The sequence below is a fragment of the Symphalangus syndactylus genome, chromosome 5, assembly GCF_028878055.3.
Source record: "Symphalangus syndactylus isolate Jambi chromosome 5, NHGRI_mSymSyn1-v2.1_pri, whole genome shotgun sequence".
NCBI classification, from domain to species: Eukaryota; Metazoa; Chordata; class Mammalia; order Primates; family Hylobatidae; genus Symphalangus; species Symphalangus syndactylus.
In genome coordinates this window covers 37632593-37653567 of record NC_072427.2, presented here as the reverse complement: position 1 = coordinate 37653567, position 20975 = coordinate 37632593, and the positions used below count along the sequence as shown (strand labels likewise).

Below are 20975 nucleotides of genomic sequence, written 5' to 3'. Positions count from 1 at the left end.
AAGTCTGGGCTTGTGGGAGGCAGGGTATGAGCAGTAATTCCCCAGGTTTTCTTGGCAGGTGGGCAATGAGCAAGAGGTTTTATGTTCCATGAGGCTCTGGACGAGCTGGACAGAACTCCCTGCTGTCCAGGAGCACTGATTTGGTGGAACTATTACCAAGGAGATTTCTGTTCTCCCTGTTCCTTCATCTACAGGGCTACTGCATTGCACAACATCAGGGGGCGCCATTCACATGTCTAAGTGAACAATTCCCCCAGAATTGTGCAGTGCACAGCTTGTCTGCAGCATGTGCTTGCCAGGTAACCTCCTATATACCCAGGGTTTCTGCAGTGAGTCTCCCTTGAGGCTGGGATTGTCTTTGAAACCTTAGCTCATTTGCTCCCACCATCACACTTGGGAGAGGGAGGCCAGGATTATGACTCCCACAGAGGCCCAGAGAGGTGGAGTGATACATTCCAGGTCATCTGGAGAGCTGGGGCAGGGCAGGGCTAGAGTCCAAATGCTGCTTTCTAGCCACAGGTTGTGGTGCTCAGGGCCCAAGTCTCTCTGGACCGTCCACTGCTCAGCTTGAGGTTGCAGATTTGAAGCCACTTACTTTGGAGAGCTGGGGCCACGGTCTTGGAGAACCTGAAGTTGGAGTTGACTCTTGAACACATCCCTGTGGTGTAGTAGGAGCTCCCACACTCGTGAGACCAGAGGGGGCTGCAGGCCTGGGGGAGGACAGTGCAGATCCCTAGTCAGTGAGGGGACCTCAGAGAGGATCAAGGTCCAATGGCCCGAGGCCCACTCCCATCCTCCATGACCCAAGACAGACTTCTGAGGGGTGAGGGGGTGAGGGATCTTCTTTGGGTCTAACTGAACTCTCTCTTGCTGCAATGTGTACTAGTTCCTTTGCTTTCAGGTCTAATGGAGAAAAACTAATCTTGGAGTCTCTTTCATTGTTTTTTAAGGCCCTGTTCTCCATCTCGTCATTTAGGAATATGATACTTCTGCAGCCTACCTGCCCGCCCTACTCACCCACCCATCACACGGGATCTGGGGAAGCCTTTTCATCCATGGGTGTGAACCCTTCAAGGGTCACTAGAATAACTCCTCTGTCTGAGAGGTCACCTGAAGGGCCTTACTGGGCAAACTTCTAGGACTGGGTCCCAAAAACATGCCATGGCTCATACTGGGGCAGGGGAAGACAAGAATGTCTGTATTCTTTCTGTGAAATGTTCTACCAAAAACACTGATGTCAGTCGCCATTGAAGGACTGAGTGATGAGTTCTTCTCAGAGTCATTGTCATTAAAAATGAAAGCTCAGCTCCATGCTTCCATTGTTATCCTGCTATCAGGAAACCCAGAGCTAAATTTTGTGCTGTAATTTCCTTTGGTTTAGGGGAGTAATTACTCTACTTCCAATCCCTTTCTTTAATTACTTTCTTTTTAAGCCCAGACCTTAAAGGTTATGTTTTATCTGTGTACTTTGTTGAAGCTGCTGTACATAATGTTTGGAAGCGGCGGGGGGTGGGGGGGAATAAAGAATGGATAGATGGATGGATGGATAGGTGGATGGATAGACAGATGATGGATGGATAAGTGGATGGTGGATGGATGAATGATGGATAGATGGATGATGGATGGATGGATAAATGGATGGAAGGATGATGGATAGATGTGAATGGATGGACAGATAGATGAATAGATAATGGATGGATGATGGATAGTGGATAGATGATGGATGAATGGATGATGAATGAATGGGTGAATGAATGATGGCTGGATAGATGATGGATGGATAAGTGGATGGATGATGGATGGATAGATGATGTATGAATGGGTGGATGAATGATAATGGATGGATGATAGATGGTTGATGGATGAGTGTATGGATGGATAGATGGATGAATGGATAAGGGGATGGATGATGGACGAATGGATGATGAATGAATAAGTGGATGAATGACAGATGGATGATGGATGGTTGATGGATGGATGATGACTTGATGGGTGGATGAATGATAGACAGATGATGGAGGTTGAAGAATGGATGCAGGAAGGAGTAAATGGAAAGATGAATGATTGCATGGGAGATCGAGGGTGGATCGGTGTATGGACAGATGGGTAGATGAATGCATGGGTGGTTGGATAGATGAATGGAGGAATGTGAGTGAATCAATGAGCAAGTGACTGTTTATAAACCAAGGATTAACCTACTCACGGAGGCCCCAGAGAATATATCACACCATTCCTCTCAGACCTTCATACCACCTTGTGAAGAAGAAATGTGATAAGGAGCCTGAGAGGGAAAAGGGAGTAGAGACAAAGCTCCTGATGGATATGTGTGTGGATAGGGCCAGGGGTCCGGCTTTGCCTCTGGTTATGGCTAATGAAGGGCTGTGGGTTGAATATACATCAAGGTACCTCATGACTTTCCCTGGTAGGGCCGCTATGTACTCAAGTCCCCTTGCATCCCAGTCATCTTCTTATCTTTTTGTCTTATCTGTCTTGTGATTCATGCCCCAGATGTCTCATTTGTCAGCAGAAATAGACAAGAACAAAGACTGACATAGCACCCCCATCTAAAAATGGGCAGTAATTTGTACTGGGCTTTCTGGGGTAAATTTTCTCTGAAATCCTCTCTTGCAACTGTTTCTAGGAACCATCAGTCTCAGAAGGATCCTGTTTGAACCCCAAGCATCATCCATACTCAAGGCAGCTCACTCCAAGGTGGTGGCAAGGAGCAGGCAGTGCCAATCCATCATGCTGCCCACACTCACTACCATGTGCAGAGTCCATATGTGCTTGCCTGGGCACAGAACAGAGACCTGTAAGCAGAGCCTGCTGTTGTCTGTCCCCCAAAGTCCTATTAGACATTACTCATTTGCTCGTCGCCTCTCATTCCACCAGAGTGTAAGCTCCAGCAGGGCAAGGTCTCTATTCATTGCTGAATCCCGGTGCCCAGCACTGGGCTTAGCACATACTATGGTAAGTGCTCAGAAACATCGTTGTTTAAATGAATGAATGTTTCTACCACCTCAACCCAGACGTCCCCTTTTCTTTCTTCCTTGCAAAGGCCTGTCTCTTCTTTAAAAACAAAACAGAAACCTCCTCCAGCCTTCTTCATCTAATCCTGGATAGTTGAGATGGTTTGTCGCTCTGTAGCCCTTCTCTCGGCTGTAGTAGTCTGTGTTTACTCATTTATGGCATCCCTTCCAAGTCTTCTTTGGGTGTGTGGTGCAGCCTGCTTCTTTTTTCAAGCCTAGAGCAGAGATTTGACCTCCAGCCCAGAAAACTAGCTCCCAAGGGAAGGGACAGTCCCCCAACAGACTTGTTGGCTATCTATATTTATTCTTGTCCCTTTTCTGTCTGTTCCTCCCTCCTTCGGGGTATGCACACAAAAGGGCTCAATTGTTTCTTCTGCCTGGACTGTCCCTGCCAAAACACCCAGGGCCCCGCCACCCAGAATGGCATAAGCAGGGAGCTGGTGGGGGAGCTGCTTCCTGGAGCGCACAGGGCCAGGCAGCTTGGTGGTTGGAGTGGGGGAGAGTGTGTGTAAGGAGACACTCCACCAGTCCCCACCCCCACCCCCGCCTCTCCTGACCCCAAGCAGTGGCAGGTGGCTCTTACCAGGAAGCTGTTGTCCTTGGGGTTGGTGGCGAGACTAAGGCCGAGGCGCATGTTGTCTTTCCTCTCGGACACGTTGGACAGGGTGACCCTTCCTGGGGTGGGGGGAGAAGCTCAGCTTGCAGCCCCCTCCTGCCCGCCCTCTGCCCAGAGCCTGCTGCTAGTCTGGTCACCCGAGGTGCCTCCCCGATTCTCCCTGACCCTGGGGACCTCTGGCTCTCAGGGTTTACAAAGGCCTTCCCCAGACGTACTCTCAGGACTTCCTCACAACTGCCTGTGAGTTGAGAAAACCGAGTCTCAGAGAGGCCAAACAACCTGCCCAAGGTCACACAGTGAGCACTCACCGAGCCTTCTATCTCCTAGCCCGCAGCTTTTCCTCCTCCAGCCATCCGACTGGAGCCCCACTTCCCCGTGTGCCCCCAAACATGCCATGGCATCCCACCTGGGCTGGCTTCCTCTGTGCAGTATCCCCGCCACGCTTTCCTCCAAGTCGACCCCCATCCACACTTAACCAGTCCTGTGCCCAACTCTTTCCGTGCCTGCTTCTCTGCTCATCTGAACAACCAACATGTGACAGCTGAGAGTTTCCTCTCATGGGTAACAGACAGCCAACTCAACGAGAGCCTTCCAGAGCTACCGGGCCTTGCCCAGGAATGCCATTCTGAAGGTGGCTGCCAAGAGAGGTGCTTAGGAGCTGGGTTATCAGCCTGCTGGGAGTAGGGAGAGGGTCGGCTCTGAGGCAGATTAGAATCATTAAAAATTGTATCGCTTAAGGTTTTACCAGATCATCCTGGAGGCCACATAAGGAAAGGAAGTGAGTCTGAATTCCCCAGAAGTGTGTTGGGGTGTGTGTGTGTGTGTGCACGTGTACAGGAAGAGGGAGTGGGAGAGGCTGGGGAGCTAGAGTATGCCAGCCCTAACATGCAGTGTGGACAGCTCTGGGTGGCTTCCCTGACTGGGGAAGGAGTAATTTCTTTTCTTTTCTCTTTTCTTTTCTTTTTTTAATTTTCCCTTCCCTCACCTCCCTTTTCTTTTCTTTTTTTTGAGGCAGGGTCTCACTGTGTCACCCAGGCTAGAGTGGAGTGGCACCATCGCGGCTCACTGCAATCTCCAACTCCCAGGTTCAAGCAATGGGAGGAATAATTTCTAAGGAGGCCTCAACAAGAATGGGTTGCATTGCACTGTGTCGGTGACTGGAAGTGTGAAGAGTCGGCCTGGCTCCCAGGGCACACAGGTCAGGAAGGCCAGCTGGTGCAGGAGTCTGGGGGTGGGCCACTGGCAGAGCCCAGCTTGTCAGACACAGACTGTTTTGTGGACTGGAGAGTGGGGGCAGCTGTGTTTGTTGTTTTTCCTTTTTGGTTTTCCTCAGTTTGAAGCAAGGCTCCTTTTGAAATCTGCCCTTCTTGGCTGTGCTAAGAATGACTGGGCTCGATTTCTCTTTTGTCTGTCCAAACAGGCCAGAGAGAAAATGACAGTAAAGCCCCGGTGTTTCTGAGATGCCTTATCATCTACAAAGCACCGCGCACACCTGCCCTTTCAGGACCCCTCACAGTCCTGGGAGACCCAGGGGTCATCATTTCCATTTTACAGATGAGAACATTGAGGTATAGAGAGGGTTAGTGACTGCCACAAAGTTACCTGCTGGGAAATTAAAGAGCAAGATCTTTAGCCCAGACCATGTGACGTTTCATCCCGAGTCCTGTGTTTTTTCCCATCCGATGGCATCATGGTGGCAGTGGGAACTAGAGGGGCAGCTCCATGCTCCTCTGGGCTGGGTAACCCTCGCCTGCTTCTGGCTAGAATTCTGCCCTCTGTTTATTTAAGGAAGCCAGCCCTCACCACCCTGCCCCTCTCTTTCCTCTCTCTCCCCTGGGACTGATGTTTGTAGTGAAACTGTGCAGCTGGCTGAGACAGAGGGGCAGGGGAGGAAAGATCCCTGTGTTGGAGTTAGACAGACTCAGGTTCAAGTCTTTGCCCTACCCCCCTGTGAGCGAGAGAGACTCACGCCTTCCTCAGCAGGTCTGGGTGAGGGTCCTGGGCCCAAATCTCTCCCCACACAGGGCCTGGCTTTGAGAATCACATCACCACCCCCAGCCCCCGCCCCTCATTGAAAACCCTGACTTTATCCAGGTGTTGGAAGGACAGTGCCAGTGGTAGAGTCTTTCCCACCGAGGTGTGAATGACTGACACCCACTTAGCCTTCCCTGGAAAAAGAGGAAAGAACATTCCTGGCACCATGCTGCCCAGTGCCTGGAACGGCCGTAGGAAAACCCAGGACTCAGGTTTCCCAGCCTTGCATTTTCCACCGTGGGGCAAAACTGACAGATGTTCTTTCTGCCGTGCATTTTCTTCTCAGTGGAAGAGAGAACCACACCTCAAATGGAGAGTAATGTTCCTCTGTCCCAACTCACTTTGCTACCCACTGCCTCCTAGGCTTGTGCCCCAGCTCAGAAATGTTTTCCAGGGTCTGATGGCTTTATGTCTCCTCCTCCCTCTGGAGAGAAATGGGGTCCACATTGCAACAGAGAAAGAAATGATTGGTTCACAAATCCACGTCCCTGCCTGGACCAGGAGCTTCTCTTGGTGGCTGAGGCCCTGAGCAGACTGCCCACTCTTCCACCAACCCCCAACCTCATTGCCTCTGTCCCAACCACATGGCCTTTCTTTATCTTCTCAAACAGGGCAGACTTGTTCCTACCTCAGGGACTTTGCACTTGCTCCTCCTTTGTCTGGAGTGCTGTGCCCCCACCCGTAACCTTCTCAAAAACTATCTGCTCAGAGAGGCCTTCCCTGATCACCTGCTAAGGTAGAAATCCCTCTCCATTTCCATCACCCCCTAGCCACTCTTATTACAGTACCTGGTTTATTGCACAGCATTGATCCCTGCCTAAAATTATCCTGCTTCCTAATTTGCCTACCTGATTACTGTCCCCTTCCTTGGCCTCTTGTTCCCCACCATATCCCCAATAACTAGCACAGTGTTTGGTACACGCTAGGTGCCCATTAAAGGTTCGGGAACAGATTAGACCTGGAATGGATCCTAAGGGTTGTCGAGTCCAGCCTCCTTGCTTTACACATGAGTAAACTGAGGCTCAGAGAGAGGATGTGAACTCCCCATGGACACACAGCCAAGAAATTGTACAGCTGGAAGGGGACTCCCGCTTGGCCAGTTTCAGAAGCCTGTGTTCTCAGGGTGCTGATGACCTGGAACCATACGCCACCAACCAGGCACCCTGTTCCCTTAGATGATTTCCTCACTGAAGTTTGGGCCCCAGCTATGCTGGGTGTTGAACTTCCCACCCATGGCGCTGATGCAGATGTGGACAGCAGGAGCCTCTGGGACCATGTGACAGATAGCTGGCTGCCCTGGGGAGTTCTTTGGGCTTTCTTTTGGATGCTGACCTTTTCATCCATCAGCTTATCTCTTGAACCTCTGCCATTCCTGCCCAGTGAGACCCCGCTGCCCTTCCCATCCCCCACCTCCCAGGGAGGCCCACCCCACTGCTCTGGGGTGGAGGCCCTGCTCCTCGAAGGGGGGAGGCCCAGGGTCCTGGCCCTAGGGGAGGCCAGTCCTCCAGGGCAAAGCCTAGAATTGCAGCTTATCAGCCAAAATGGAACTTTTTCTCCCTTCTGAGAGCAGAGCAAGCAATGGCCCAGCCACTGTCTGACCTTTAGGACAAGTGGGAGCACTTTAGTGGACTGGTGTGTGTGCTTAGTGGATACACGTTTGCACACACATAAGCAGACACACACATGCAAGCAAACACACACGAGTAGATTTTAGGAGGGCTTCGGAGGCTGGGGGCTATTCACAGCATCTCCCTGTTCGAGAATATGCCTGAAAGCTCTTCAGTGAGGAAAGGCTTGCACTTCCGGAGGGCAGTGCTGCATGGTGGTTAAAGGGAGGCCATAGCCTGCATGGACTGGACTCCAAGCCCTGCTCCTTGTGAGCTGAGTGACCCCAGGCAGGTCCCCTCACCTCTGTATGCTGTCATTTCCCATCTGTTAAATGGTAAATCCCATATGGGTGTTGTGAGGATTAAATGAGTCCAAATGTGCCTCACACATGGTGAACGTTATCTAAGATATCTGAATGTTAGCTATTGTTGTTATTATTTCAAAATCAGGAAAAAGGCAGGAAGTCCTTTTTTTTTTTCCTCCTGGGAGAGAAAACTTTTAGTTGAGGGGCAGTGGCTGAGTCAGAAAGAGGAATGGCCTGGGACAGCTAGGGCCTGGGTGGATTCCTGGTGAGCCCCTGGCAAGCTGTGTGGCTGTGGGAAAGTTGTCTCCTCTCCCTGGCTTCAGCTTCCTCATGTGTAAAGTGGGGGCAGTGATATCAGCTGGGTCACCTCGTGGGGTAGCAGGAAGGAGTCAGTGTGACCGTGGACATGGGCGTGCATCAGAGCCTGCCTTGTGTTAGACAACCGCCGGCCTCATTGTGAAGAGACCACCAGCCCACGTTACCCAGGTTGAGTTTGGTGCAGTTCCCGTGGATCACTGGACACTTGTACACGTCTCCCGTCTTCTGGTGGCCATTGGTTTCCAGTGGGGCGCCCACGACCAGCCTGGGAAGGAAGAGAAGATGAGCAAAGACATTGGGGGAGGTACTCTTTCCTGGCAGAGGATGGAGCCTGGTGGGCAGTGTGGAGGTGAAGTTGGGTGGGGAGGGTGGGAGGGAACCCTGGAGGTGTGACCACATGCAGACCCTCAGGCTGGGACCACTGTCTCCTTGGGGTAGGGATGCTGGGCTTTCAGCATAAAGTCATGGGACCTGTGGCCCATTCTAGGCCCTTGCCTGGGTTCAGAGATGAAGACCACGTGGGCTCTGCAACAAATGGGATGGAGGCAAATCCCTGGTAGAGGAGGGGGCAATGTTTGAGCTGGGTCTTAAGGGATGAATATGAGTTTGTCAATTGATGAAAGAGCGGTAATGGGAGTTATTCTGACAAAGGAATGATGTTTCTGGAGCCACAGAGTCTTGACCATCTGTCATTACCTGAAAGGGGCCTCATTCTTCATCTTATAGGGAAGCCTTTAAGCTGGTGCCCCAGAGTGGGTCAGGGTGGACAAGGCAGCCAGTGGGCGGAAGCTGCCATGCAGCTGAGGCTCCTGCCTTGAGCCAATGCCTTTGCAACCTTCTTTGGAAAAAGTGTCTTTGCAGATGTAACTAAGTTAAGATTCTTGAGTTGAGATCATCCTGGATTATCTGGGTGGGCCCTAAATTCAATGGCAAGTGTCCTGAAGAGGAAACACAGAGGAGAGACATGGGGAGAAGAGAGACACGGGGAGAAGAGAGACATGAGAAGACAGAGGCAGAGTTAGGAGATGCTCCCCCAAGCCAAGGAGCACCCGGGGCCACCAGAAGCTGGAAGAACCAAGGAAGGATTCTCTCCCAGAGCCTGCGGAGAGAGTGCGGACCTGGTGCTGCTTCAATTCGGGCTTGTGTCCTTCAGGACTCTGAGGGAATGCATTTCTGTTGTTTTAAGCCACGCAGGTTGTGATCATCTGTTATGGCGGCCCTAAGGAACTAACACACCTGGCTTACTTACTTACATGTATCTAGGGATAAGTGAGCAGCCGCTCCTTCCTGGCCCCGCCAAGCGCCGGTAGCCGTGCCCTGGAGGAAAAGCCTGCGACCCTGGAGGTGCGGCTGTGGACTCATCCCCCTTGATGCTGGGGAGAGTTCTACCTCAGACTGGAGGGTCCCCAGGTCTTGTCCTTAGTGCTCCCCACGGCCCCCTGTGCCTCATCTCCCACCCACCAGAGAGCAGCCCCATCACGGGGGCCCAGAGTGTCCCAGGATTCTGATTCTGACCTGCCCACTGGGTCTGTGGCACGTGACTCTGGCACACCTGGGGCCCTCTAGGCCTTGGGTGCTGGTCAGGCTTTCTGCTCAGGTCATATACTAACAGTGGCTAAGAACGGTAATCCTTCCCAGGGACAGCAGTACTGTGTGTGGGAGGGGACACCACAGCCCACAAGAGCCCTGAAAGGCTTTCGATCCCGAGGGATAGAGAACAGATGATGGTGGGATCTGGGGCACAGGGACAGGTGGGACTTTCTGGAGCTCTTTAGACCTTGCTCTTCCAGCAGCTTCCCACTGCCTGGTGACATGGCCCAAAGAAGAAGCCACCACACGCCAGCTGACTTAGATGGTTGGGAGGAGGTGGCCGGGGAGACTCGGAGACCCGGGCTGCATGGGACTTAAGTGGCTTCTTGTGGTCCATTGCTCTCCCTGTCCCGGTCCACCTTGGCGCTGTCAGGAAGGAAAGCCAGGTCTGAAGTGGGAGTTAACAGAACTCTGTTTGAAATTAAGCGTCTATAAAATAAGAGCTGAGGTTTCTCCCCTGGGGAGCCAGATGATGGCAGATTCTATATATATCCCCTTATTAAGCCTGCCTATTTTTGACTGGCAGGAATTAATTGGACCCATAAAATCTGTTTGTCTAGACGAGGTGATTTTTGGCTACTTAATTCTGCAAGTGATTGTGTGGTCAAGGCTGCTCCATTCTTGAGAGAGAGAGAAAGTGAGAGAAAGAAAGAAAAAGGTCAATAAGAGAACCCTGGGCTCTAAGCTTACTTCTCTGGGGCTGCTCCAGTTTTCAAGGTTAACCTGACATGTGACCAAGTCTTCCTGAGGGGCACGTTCCTCCTGGGCACCGTTGCCAGATGGAGGAGCACCTCTCAGGGTGCCTCTGGGAGAATCAGGCGCAGCATGTTCTAGATTAGAAAAGCCATGGCCAGCTGGGTGCAGTGGCTCATGCCTGTAATCCCAGTACTTTGGGAAGCTGAGGCGGGTGGATCACCTGAAGTCAGGAGTTCAAGACCAGCCTGGCCAGCATGGTGAAACCCCCATCTGTACTTAAAAAATACAAAAAAATTAGCCAGGTGTGGCGGTGGGCAACTGTAATCCCAGTTACTTGGGAGGCTGAGGCAGGAGAATCATTTGAACCCGCGAGGAGGAGGTTGCAGTAAGCCAAGATCATGCCACTGTACTGTGACGAGCGAGACTCCATCTCAACAACAAAAAAAAGGCACCGAGAAACAGAAGGGGCCATATCTAGGTAAGCTATGTGCAAAGACTGGTGGCTTCCCAGACGTCATGTGTCCTGGCAGTGGCTGAGATGGGACAATCTGACAGTAAATTCACTAAGTCACTGTGACCTCAAATTTGCAATGAGATCGGTTTTGTCCTTTTCAAAGAACAAGGGCCACTCCCTGGGTCCCATCTCCACTCTGCCAGACCTCATTTCTCTGGGAGTCCATAGTACTTCATGAGGTAGGAGGGCAGGGCTTACTGTCGCCATAATACAGATGCAGAAGCTGAGGCCCCAGGAGGGGAGCTGACCCAGCCCCACAGTTGGTTTGCAGCAGGGCTGGGACTGGAGCTCTCCCGGGACAGCTTCCTCTGCATTGCCTCAAATGTTTCTTTGCCATGAAGAGAGGGCCTGGGTCAGCCCTTCTCTCCATTCTTGAGTCTGGGCATTACGTGTGTCTGTTGGGCTTGAGGTTTTGAGGACATGATTCAGTCTCAGTTTGAGGGGATAACTGCCGAAGCGCAGGGAAAATGTTCACGTCACCACTGAGACCAGCCAAATTGCCTGGGGTCTGGCAGCCCCTGCCACCCTCTGCAGCCTCAGCCTTATATAGCCTTCTGCAGCCTCAGGGCCTGCTGCGCCTCTCGGGGGCTTGATACCCTATACCTCCTGGCGTGGGCACCAGACGGCACAGCAAACCCCAAAGGTCGTGGCGAGCATCCGTCCCTTTCCATGGGCTGTGTGTTGTGAGTCACTGGCTGCGGGCTCCCAGCATTCTTCCTGCAGAGGCGCAGGGAGCAGGGCTCCGGTGGATGGGAAAATGGGCAACAGGCATTCCAGCCACAGCCCTGTAGGACCCTTTCCCTGTTGACCAAGCTCTAAGAAGGGCCTTGCCAAGAGAGGATGGTCCCTGTGGAGATTGCACTCTGGAAGGCTGGACACAGCACTCTGGAAGCCCTCTGCTGGGCTCCTTGGCTCCCTGCAGGACCCAGACTAAGACAAAGGGCCCCTGGCTCCAGTGCCCTCCCACCTGACTCTACCTCACACCCTCTCCAACAAGGCCCTTTGGGGACTCATCCTGAATTCTGCTTATCCTCAGCTCCATTCTTCCAGGCAGTTTTGGTCTCTAAACTTTTAAAATTCAATCTCCTGTAAGAAAAAAGATGGCACGTACCCCTAATTATGTGTAAGTATATATGTAAATCATACCAGCATAACTGTCCAATTTTAATAAACTGTATATTTAAATGTTAGTAATTCTATTTTTTCAGATAAAATATAAACCTAAATAGAACTCACATTTATTTTATTTCTGTACTCCAGTATATAGTCCAGCATAGTCCCAGTGGTGTGTGTACCCCACCCTGGAGACCATCCCTTTAAAATCCAGCATAAATTCCCACCTGCTCCAGAAAGCCCTCGGTGATTACCTTGGCCTTTCTCACATAAACTGGCATGTAATCCCTGCTGCCTGGTGTGGCCAATGTTGTAGTGTCATGATTCCTTGAGGTCTGAGATGTCCTGGACTGCCCTACTGCACCAGAGTAGGGTGGTCCTGAAGGCACTCGGCAAAGAGGTGCCCAGTGACCGACCTAACCTTCTGTATGACAGTCTGCAGCAGGAGCAACTGTGGGGGCTTTTGGCATTGTCTCAAGCCTAAGAGAAGCCCCTGAATTCAATCCTTGGAAAGAGGGTTGTTGAGAAATCGAGTACTTTCCACGCATAGAAGTTCAATGGAGTGACCCAGCTTCCGTGCTAAAGTCAATGTTGACTGCTTCCCTGGTTTCCATTTCCTCCTTCCCAACAGTACTCTTCTCTGTTTGAGGATCCAGGGAATCTGACTCTGTTTCCAGTGGCAGGGATGGAGCACATAGCTCAGGTTAGGACAGTTTATCCCCCAGCTGCAGTGATTGAGTCAGGGTGGGACAAAGACTTAAATCTCGCCAATCAAAGTGAATCTCAAGATTTGTGCTTGGGATGCAGGTAGCAGGGTGGTCTCTTTTCTCTGGATGCCGTAGTGAGTGAATGCAAGGCCTGGAACTGTTGGCAGCCACCTTGTGATGATGAGGGGTATGAGCTGATGCATTGACAGGGGGATAGCTGAGAGAAGCATGAAGAGAAGGAGCTGAGGTCCTGCTGATGCTGTGAGTCCCAGCCTAACTACCACTGGGCTTTTCAGACATAGGCTCAATGACTACATTTTACTGCATAGTAAGTCTGTGAGTTTTTAGGTACTTATAACTGAAAACATCCTAATGTTTACAGTGTACAAGGCAAAAAAAGTACACATAGTTAAAATTACTCTTAGAAATTCCCTATGTTATTATGCTACAAGAGAAACATGGCAACCAAGACCAATGAGGGGGGAGCAGATTCATATCCCCCAGCTCATGCTCCACCTGGGGCCTGGTCTTACTGAGTGAGTGGTAGGTGGAATCGCCAGCACCATGTATATTATTTCTCTAATTGTTTAACTGAATGCATAAAACTTTCCCCTGGCCTAGCCTTGTGGCAACAGAAACCCTTTTGTCCTGTGTGCATCCCACATACAACAGCTGCTTAGACAGGGAACCCTGCATTCCAGATGTTTCTGGTTACCTGGGAACAGGCCTCGAGACCATCAGAGCTGGGAGGAAACATGCAGGTTCCTTGGGCCAGCCTCAAATGTGGGATCCAAGGCCAGGGTGAGAAGTGCTGTGTCTGAGGCCTCAGACAGGCAGTGGCAGAGCTGGACTAGTACACGGTGTCCTGACTCCCAGGGTAGTGCTTCCCCCAAGCCATGGAGGGCAGAAAGCCTAGAGGCAAGGGCTGGGGCTCTAGGCCCAGTCAGACTTTTACAGGCTGTGTCTGTTGAGGCAGGCAGGAGCAGCTTAGCTCCCCAGCAGATGAAATGAGCCAAGGGCATGAATTGAGCTCACTGGATGCTAGGGGAAGGAAGAAGGAAACTCCAAGGATGGGCCTGCCTCTGGAGGAGATCCTGAGACCAGAGGCTGTCATAGACTGCCCAGGAAGGGAAGAAAGTGGGTTCAATCCCCTCCCTGATGGGCCTCACGGCCTCCCTCTGCAAGGCCTCAACCTCACATCCCGGGAAATCCAATTATCATTGGTTATCCTTTTCATTTGAATGAATCACTTTCAATGCAATTTAACTGCACTTGATTTTGATCTCAAGGACAGCTTTGGGGCTGGCGGAGCAGTCTGTGTCTGAGGCTCAGAATGTCGGTATGATGAGCCTGCAGAGAGACACTGATCAGTTTCACAGCCAGGACTCCACGTCCTGTGCTCTTTTTTCCATTGTGAAGAACTAGAAGGCTCGGTGCCCAGAGAGGAGTGAGGCCTGCCCTCTCTAGGGCCAGCAGGGCCTGTCCCTACAGGAGCCTCTCACCTCTCTCCTCTCTCACCCCATTCCCTTCCTCACCTGTTCCTTTCTCTCAACACAGCCCCCACTTCCTTAAACCCACATGGGCCCTTTGTCTCTTTTTTCTCCTGGCTTCATTTTCCTTTTCTGAAATCAGATAGGGGCATCAGGGAGGGGTTTCACTGGAGGAGCTGAGAGCTCGAGGGAACAAAGGAGAGATTATTCCTTTAGTGAGGCCTTTCTCTCCCTCTCTCTCCATAGAAAATGGAATCTCCTCCAGCCCCTGTGAGTTTAGTGGCTAATGGGTTCAAGATGGGGCTGGGGAAGCGCTGAGAGCAGCAAGTCCGAATGCCTGCCCGATGGGGGCCCCGGGGCTGCCCTGGCTGGGGGTTGGGTGCAGATGGAGAATCTGGCCAAGGACCTGCCCAAGGGGAGAAGTTGGCACCTGCAGGTCTTCCTGGGCTGACTGCAGGGGCTTGTGGCTCACCTTGGCTCACACATCTGGTAGGCCTGGCCTCGTGGGGGCTGGGGAAAGGATAGCCCCTCTGTTTGCACATCCCTTACTCTCCCTCCATAAAGTCCTATCAGATGCTGGAAACCTTTGTGTGCATTTTAAACAGGGACATATGCATGATGATTAATTTTATGTGTCAACTTGACTGGGCCACAAGGTGCCTAGATATATGGCCAAACATCATTCTGGGTGTTTCTGTGAGGGTGTTTTTTGCATGAGATGAACACAGATCTGTAGGCTAAGGAAAGCAAATCACGCTTCCTAACGTGGGTGGGCCTCATCCAATCAGCCGAAGGGCAGAACAGAACAAAATGACTGACCCTCCCTTGAGAAAGAGAATTCTCCCTGGACCCTACCCCAGACCATCAACAGAGGCTGAAACTGGGGGTGGGGTCCAGCGTCTGTGTTTTCACAAGCCCTCTAGGAGACACTGATGCATGCTTAAGTTTGAGAAGCATGAGGAGTGTTTATATGGGGGAAACCGAGGCATGGCGACTCTCACTGGGCTCAAAGCCCCAGATCCATGCCAACAAAATCCACCCTCTTCACCACGCCTTCTGAGGCTGTATATCACCTCATTGTTCTCCTCTCTTTTTTTCACCTGGGCTGCTATAAACACTGCACAGCCGGGTCTTCTCGGCCATCATTTAGGGCTCATCTCCAAGGCCAGCTCCCCAAAGTGGCCTTTCCTGAAGACCTGTCAATCCCTCTCTCGCCAACTTGCCTTGTATTCCTCAATTACTTTGTAGTGTCTGATGTTGGCTTCTTTGTATAACTTTTCATTTTCCTTATTTCCCTATAGGATTTAAGCCCCAAGGGAGCTAGGATCTTGCTGGTCAGGTGGGCAGCCACAAATGCCCCAGCACCCAGAACAGCGTCTGGCACAGAGTGGATCCTGAAATGCAGTTTTTGTATGAGCTGGTGAATCACCTGGGTTAGTGGGATGCCTGTGACCCAGTAGCCTGCAGCTTGGGACCACTGACTGCCAGCTGCTTACTTTTGTCTTCCAACATGGGTTGACCCAACTGGACGAATAGAGCAAGCTCTGGCAGGGGAAGACAAGGTCATTAACTGCCTTGGGCCTCAGTGTTCTCATCTACCCAAAGGGACTGAATATTATACCTGGGCTCGTCACCCTTCAGGGTTTTGAGGGGCAGTGGTTTCCACCCTTGCTTGTCATCAGGATCACCAGGGGAGGTACAAATGCAGGTTCCTGAACCCCACCTCCAGAAGGTTCTGACTCAGCCAGTCTGGGACACGGCCCAGGAATCTGCAGATCCTCTGGGGTGTACAGGCAGGATGGGAAGCCCTGTTTGAAGGATCTGCTAAGGAAGCAGGTAGGAGGCCCTCAGGCCAAGTGAAGCAGCACTTCTACCCTGGGAACTTCCACTGTATCTGGGGATCATGACCACAGCCATCTCCAACCATCTAGCTCACCCAGATTGATTTAATCTATTTATTTTTGAAAAATTTGTTTTATTTCTTTTGGTCATAAGAAAATATGTAATAAATAATACTTTAATTGGTTCAAAAAATTCACTTATTTAAAAACTGTGATTCTTTGTGTATTAAAGGTAAAATACACATTTGTTATCTAGTGTTCATGTTGCAGAACTGTGCAAAGTAATACTTTTGTTTTGTTTTGTTTTTTTGAGACAGAGTATATCGTTCTGTTGCCCGGGCTGGAGTGCAGTGGCGGGATCTCAGCTCACTGCAACCTCCACCCCGCTGGGTTCAAGCAATTCTCCTGCCTCAGCCTCCCGAGTAGCTGGGATTATAGGCATGCGCCGCAATGCCCGGCTAATGTTTGTATTATTAGTAGAGACAGGGTTTCACCGTGTTGGCCAGGCTGGTCTCAAACTCCTGACCTCAGGTGATCTGCCCGCCTCAGCCTCCCAAAGTGCTGGGATTACAGGCGTGAGCCACTGCGCCCGGCCCAAAGTAAAACTTGAAAGTCTTCTCCCTCCCCTTCTCAATCCAGCCTTCTGTAGAAAACTACTACAGCAGCAGGGATGCAGACAATCTAGAGGACATCCAGAATTTAAAAACTGGAATCATTCTACATACATGGTTCTGTAACATGCTTTTTCCATTTAATTATTTTGCATGTGGACATATTTCTGTGTTAATATATATCAATGCCCCCCTTAGACTGTGTGACTAGGGCCTCTGCTCTTGGTTCCGCTCCAACCCTTCTCTAGCTGTGCCCCTTCCTATGGGGTGAGGAGTCCTAGGGGCCAAGAGGACAGGACACCTAGAGCCACTGTCCTCCTACTCTGGGTGGCTGGGATGCTGGAATCTCCTGCCCAAATAGCCTGGGCCTGAGTCCAGGACCTGTGCAGGCCTCTCCTGTAGACCTGTCTTTCTGATAGAGAAGCATACCTCTGATGGTAGCAGCCAAGGAGTGGCCATTTGCAGGGCTGTAGAGAGAGCTTGGGTGTGCAGGCTGGAGTGTCTACATGTGTAATGTCCCCCAGTTATTGAGAGAGAACCAGAGGTGGGAAGAAAAGATGGCAGGCTGTGGGCCAGAGCCTCTGTTTACTTTCTTGCCTCAGGCCCCTCAGATGTTACAGGTGGGCGTGGTATAGATAGATAATATAGTTCTGCCTCATTCTTTATAGTGGTTGCACAGTGTTATACTTTTTAACCATTCTCTTGTTCAGGGATACTGAAATAGTTTAATCCCTCTTTCTACTGATAGACGTTCAGGTGCTTTGAACAATTTTTCTTGAAGCTGGGCATGGTGGCACGTGTCTATAATCCCAGCTACTAGGGAAGCTGAGGCAAGAACATCAGTTGAGACCAGGAGTTCAAGACTAGCCTGAGCAACAGAGCAATACTCCATCTATAAAAAATAAAAATTTATCTTGGTATGGTGGCTTGTGCCTGTAGTCCCAGCTACTTAAGAGGCTGAGGCAAGAGGGTCACTTGAGTCCAGGAGGTCAAGGCCGCAGTGAGCTATGATCATGCCACTGCACTGCAGCCCAGGTGACAGAGAGAGACCTTGTCTCTAAACAAATAAAAAATAAAAAAATTTTTGTTGCATACCTTTTATCAATACCAATAAATAAAAGGCCTCCACGCATAAGTAGCTAGGGTAGTCATGAAGTCAGTCGATACAAAGCCTACATGCTACCCTGATGGCTGGACATGGAGGCGGCCCCTCTCAGCTTGGGCACACACCTGTTGACAAGCATCATCACAAACGTCAACTTCATAATCAACATCTGGGTCTCTGGTTTGCACTTGACAACTTTTAGGTCCACCTCAGCTGACATCCAAACAGTGCTTCTTTCCTAAGTTGCAGAAGTTCTTAGAAGAGAAGAGGGAAGAGTGACGGAAGGTGACTGCAAAGGAAGTTCCCAACCCATTTGGAGGGAAAATGAGAACCTCAGCCACTGACTATGCAGAATAAAAGTAGCCAGCTTGTGCCATTTAGAGTGTCTGACATTCAAGTGTCAATCTTCAGTACCCCTCCCCATCTCACACCCCAATGCCAGTCACACACGGCTGCTCGTCTATCCGTTTCTCAACATTGCCTGCACTCTCTCCTTCCCTCCTCTGCATGAGCAGTCTCCTCATCCCAAACTCTCAGTCTATCCCCATTCCACCCACCCTTCGGTGCCTCTTCCTCCAGGAAGCCTTCCTTGATCTCTTAGCTGAAAGCTCTTTCAATTCCTATGAAGCTTTGTCTATACCTTTATTGTTTGTGTCTTTTCTCTCCTCTAGATAATTTGCCTGTAGATAGCACAGAGAGAGAGAGAGAGAGAGAGAGAGAGAGACCCTGATCCATCTTCAAATCTCCCCCCAGTGCTGATCAAATACCTTGAACACAGTCAAGGCTCAATCACTGTTTGTTGAGTGAATACATGAATGGACAGATAGAGGAAGCTGCTAATTTTGCAAAGACAAGCTGAGTCTTCACTTTGCTTCTTGGGGTGTATCTGGCAGCACAGCTGGGCTGAGCTCTTCTGGGTCCCATCTGCAGGTGGACAACCAGCCTTGGTAAGCCCTTGGCCCAGCTCTCTCAGGAAGGTGGCTGTGGTCTGTTCTCCCCCCAGAGAGGCTGGACATGCAATGTAACCCCTCTCCCTTCTCTTTGCAAGATGCCTGACAAACCCTTGCTTATTTTTCCAAGTCATGCTCAGAGGTTTTTTTCTTTCCACTTTATAGCAGGTTTCTCCTCCAAAAATGAAACATAAACACAGCAATAGTTTGGACAGATGTTTCCCAGCAGAATGTACAGCTTTAATTTCTGGTATGTGTGAGTCTGACAGCTTCTCAGCCATTGCATGGCAGGAAGGAAAGGGGCCTAAGCATTTCCTGCTCTCTGATCTGGGCCGGTGTGCTTGCTTTGGCTCATAAATAGGATGGTGACTCTTTAAATGTGGCCAGTGAGGTGTACACACCCAACTGTCTCCAGCAAACCACGGCCAGGCAGGTGGTCCAGCAAGGAAGATATTCCCATTAGACTGGGGAAGAAAGCAAGGCCCAGAGATGTCAGGACTGGCCCCAAATCACGCGGTCAGGTAGAGGCTGAGGCACAACTGGTACCCTCATTCTTCCAGCCGTGTCCACCAGCCACAGGGATTTGGGTAACGCAGAAAAAGGAGATGGCCGGGAGGTGAAAGGACAGATACACTTTTCTTGTTCGTGGGCCTGTTGACATGCTCATAGCTATCTCTAATCTATCCCCAGATGGGCTAAGTGACCCACGGTGAGTCACCTGCCATCTCTGAGCCTCAGTTTCCTCATCTGTAAAATGAGGGACTTGGACACATTCTGTTCAAAGAAATAATTAATGAGCACTTGCTATGTGCTGGGCTCTGTGAACATAAAGATGAATGAAGCACAGCCTCACCCCTAGCCCAGTGAGGGCAGGCAGACCTATACCCGACGAATTTAGTGTGGAGAACACGCTGCAAGAGGGGTCTCCAGGTGTGGCAGCGCACAGAGGAAGCGTTCTTGCTCTGCTGTCTGGGGAGCCTTCCTGGAGTGGGCAACTCCTGGACGGAGGCTTGCATAATGAATAGGTGTCACTCAGGTGAAAAAGGGCTGGGGCTCACAGGGAGGGTCCCGCATGGTGCCGCCGGCGCTCATGTGCATTATTTCTATGCTGCCCTCCATGATGAAAGCTGGGCCTGAGGTGGGATCTGGAGGGACAGACAAGTCCCTGCCTTCATGGAGCTTGTGGCAGAGTCATCCTCAACATGTTCATCCCTGTTCCTCCTTTCTGACTTTCCAAGGCCTCTCCCTTCTTGCCTCACTTGTCCAGAGAACTCTACTTAAAGTGGTCCTATGTACAGACAGATGGTTAGATGCCTACATGACTGACAAGCACAGCATTGTCCCCCAGTCAGGTTGCCCCTACCTGCTTTCTGGGGTTCTTAACTTCTTGCCATTGGTCATCCCTCTTTGGATTCAGGCACTGAGGGCCACTGTCAGTGTAAGCCTGGAATGGAGTTAACCTATGGATCCATGGGAATTCACAGACCTCTTAGAAAAAATTAAGTCAGTGATTCCAGCACCTAGCTGGGCATTAGACTCATCTGGGGATTTTTAAAATATGTGTTACCAGGCACCACCTCTAGAGGGTCTGTCTCTAATTCTTGGACTTGACTGAGATATCTGTATTCTTTTTGACCTTTCACAGTTGATTCTGTTTTGTGGTCAGCTTTGGGAACCCCTAGATTATCTTATCAGGTGATCACCGGGCTTTAAGATGATGGAAAACAGATAATATGGGAATAGAGGACAGGATGCCCAACCAAGAAATAAACAATGGGACATATGTGCCTCTCCTTTCAAAGCACTTTATATGAATAAACAAATAAATGGATGCATGAATGAATATTCTGGGGGGAGTTTATTATGTACCAGGGATTGTGCTACGGGTGTCCCTGACTTTGACCTAATCTTCTCAACCCTGAGGCAGAGACAGCATTCCAATTTTTTTTTTTTTTGAGATGGAGTCTTGCTCTGTTGCCCAGGCTGAAGTGCAGTGGCATCATCTCGGCTCACTGCAACCTCCACCTCCTGGGCTCAAGCGATTCTCCTGCCTCAGCCTCCCGAGTAGCTGGGATTACAGGCACCCACTGCCATGCCCAACTAAATTTTGTATTTTTAGTAGAGATGGGGTTTTGCCATGTTGGCCAGCCTGGTCTCGAACTTCTGACCTCAGGTGATTTGCCACCTTGGCCTCTCAAAGTGCTGGTATTACAGACGTGAGCCACCGCGCCCGGCAACATTCCAATTTTGAAGCTGAGGAAACTACAGCACAGAGAGGCGAAGTCACCCAGCTAGTTAAGGGGCAGCTCTTCGGCCTCACTCTCCTACTGGGGCCTCGCCCCACCTCTGGGAGGTGGATGGAGTGCAGGAGAACAGAGGACACAGAAGCCGGCCTTGGGTTGCATCAGGGAATCATTGTTTACGTGGACTGCTTTAAAGTCTTTTCTGT

The 20975-nt window shown here is 50.7% G+C and overlaps 1 protein-coding gene across 3 annotated transcripts in view; it reads right to left on the bottom strand.

Moving 5' to 3' along the window:
• The window catches only part of ITGA11 (integrin subunit alpha 11), a 132916-nt gene that overhangs the window by 59382 nt on the left and 52559 nt on the right, over nucleotides 1-20975 (bottom strand). For all 3 annotated transcript variants that reach the window (XM_063638814.1, XM_063638813.1, XM_063638812.1), the window contains exons 3-5: nucleotides 8074-8174; nucleotides 3613-3704; nucleotides 596-710 (exon numbers count right to left, since the gene is read on the bottom strand). In XM_063638814.1, coding sequence (XP_063494884.1) covers nucleotides 596-710; nucleotides 3613-3704; nucleotides 8074-8174 — 308 coding nt within the window. The remainder of the gene's footprint in view (nucleotides 1-595; nucleotides 711-3612; nucleotides 3705-8073; nucleotides 8175-20975) is intronic.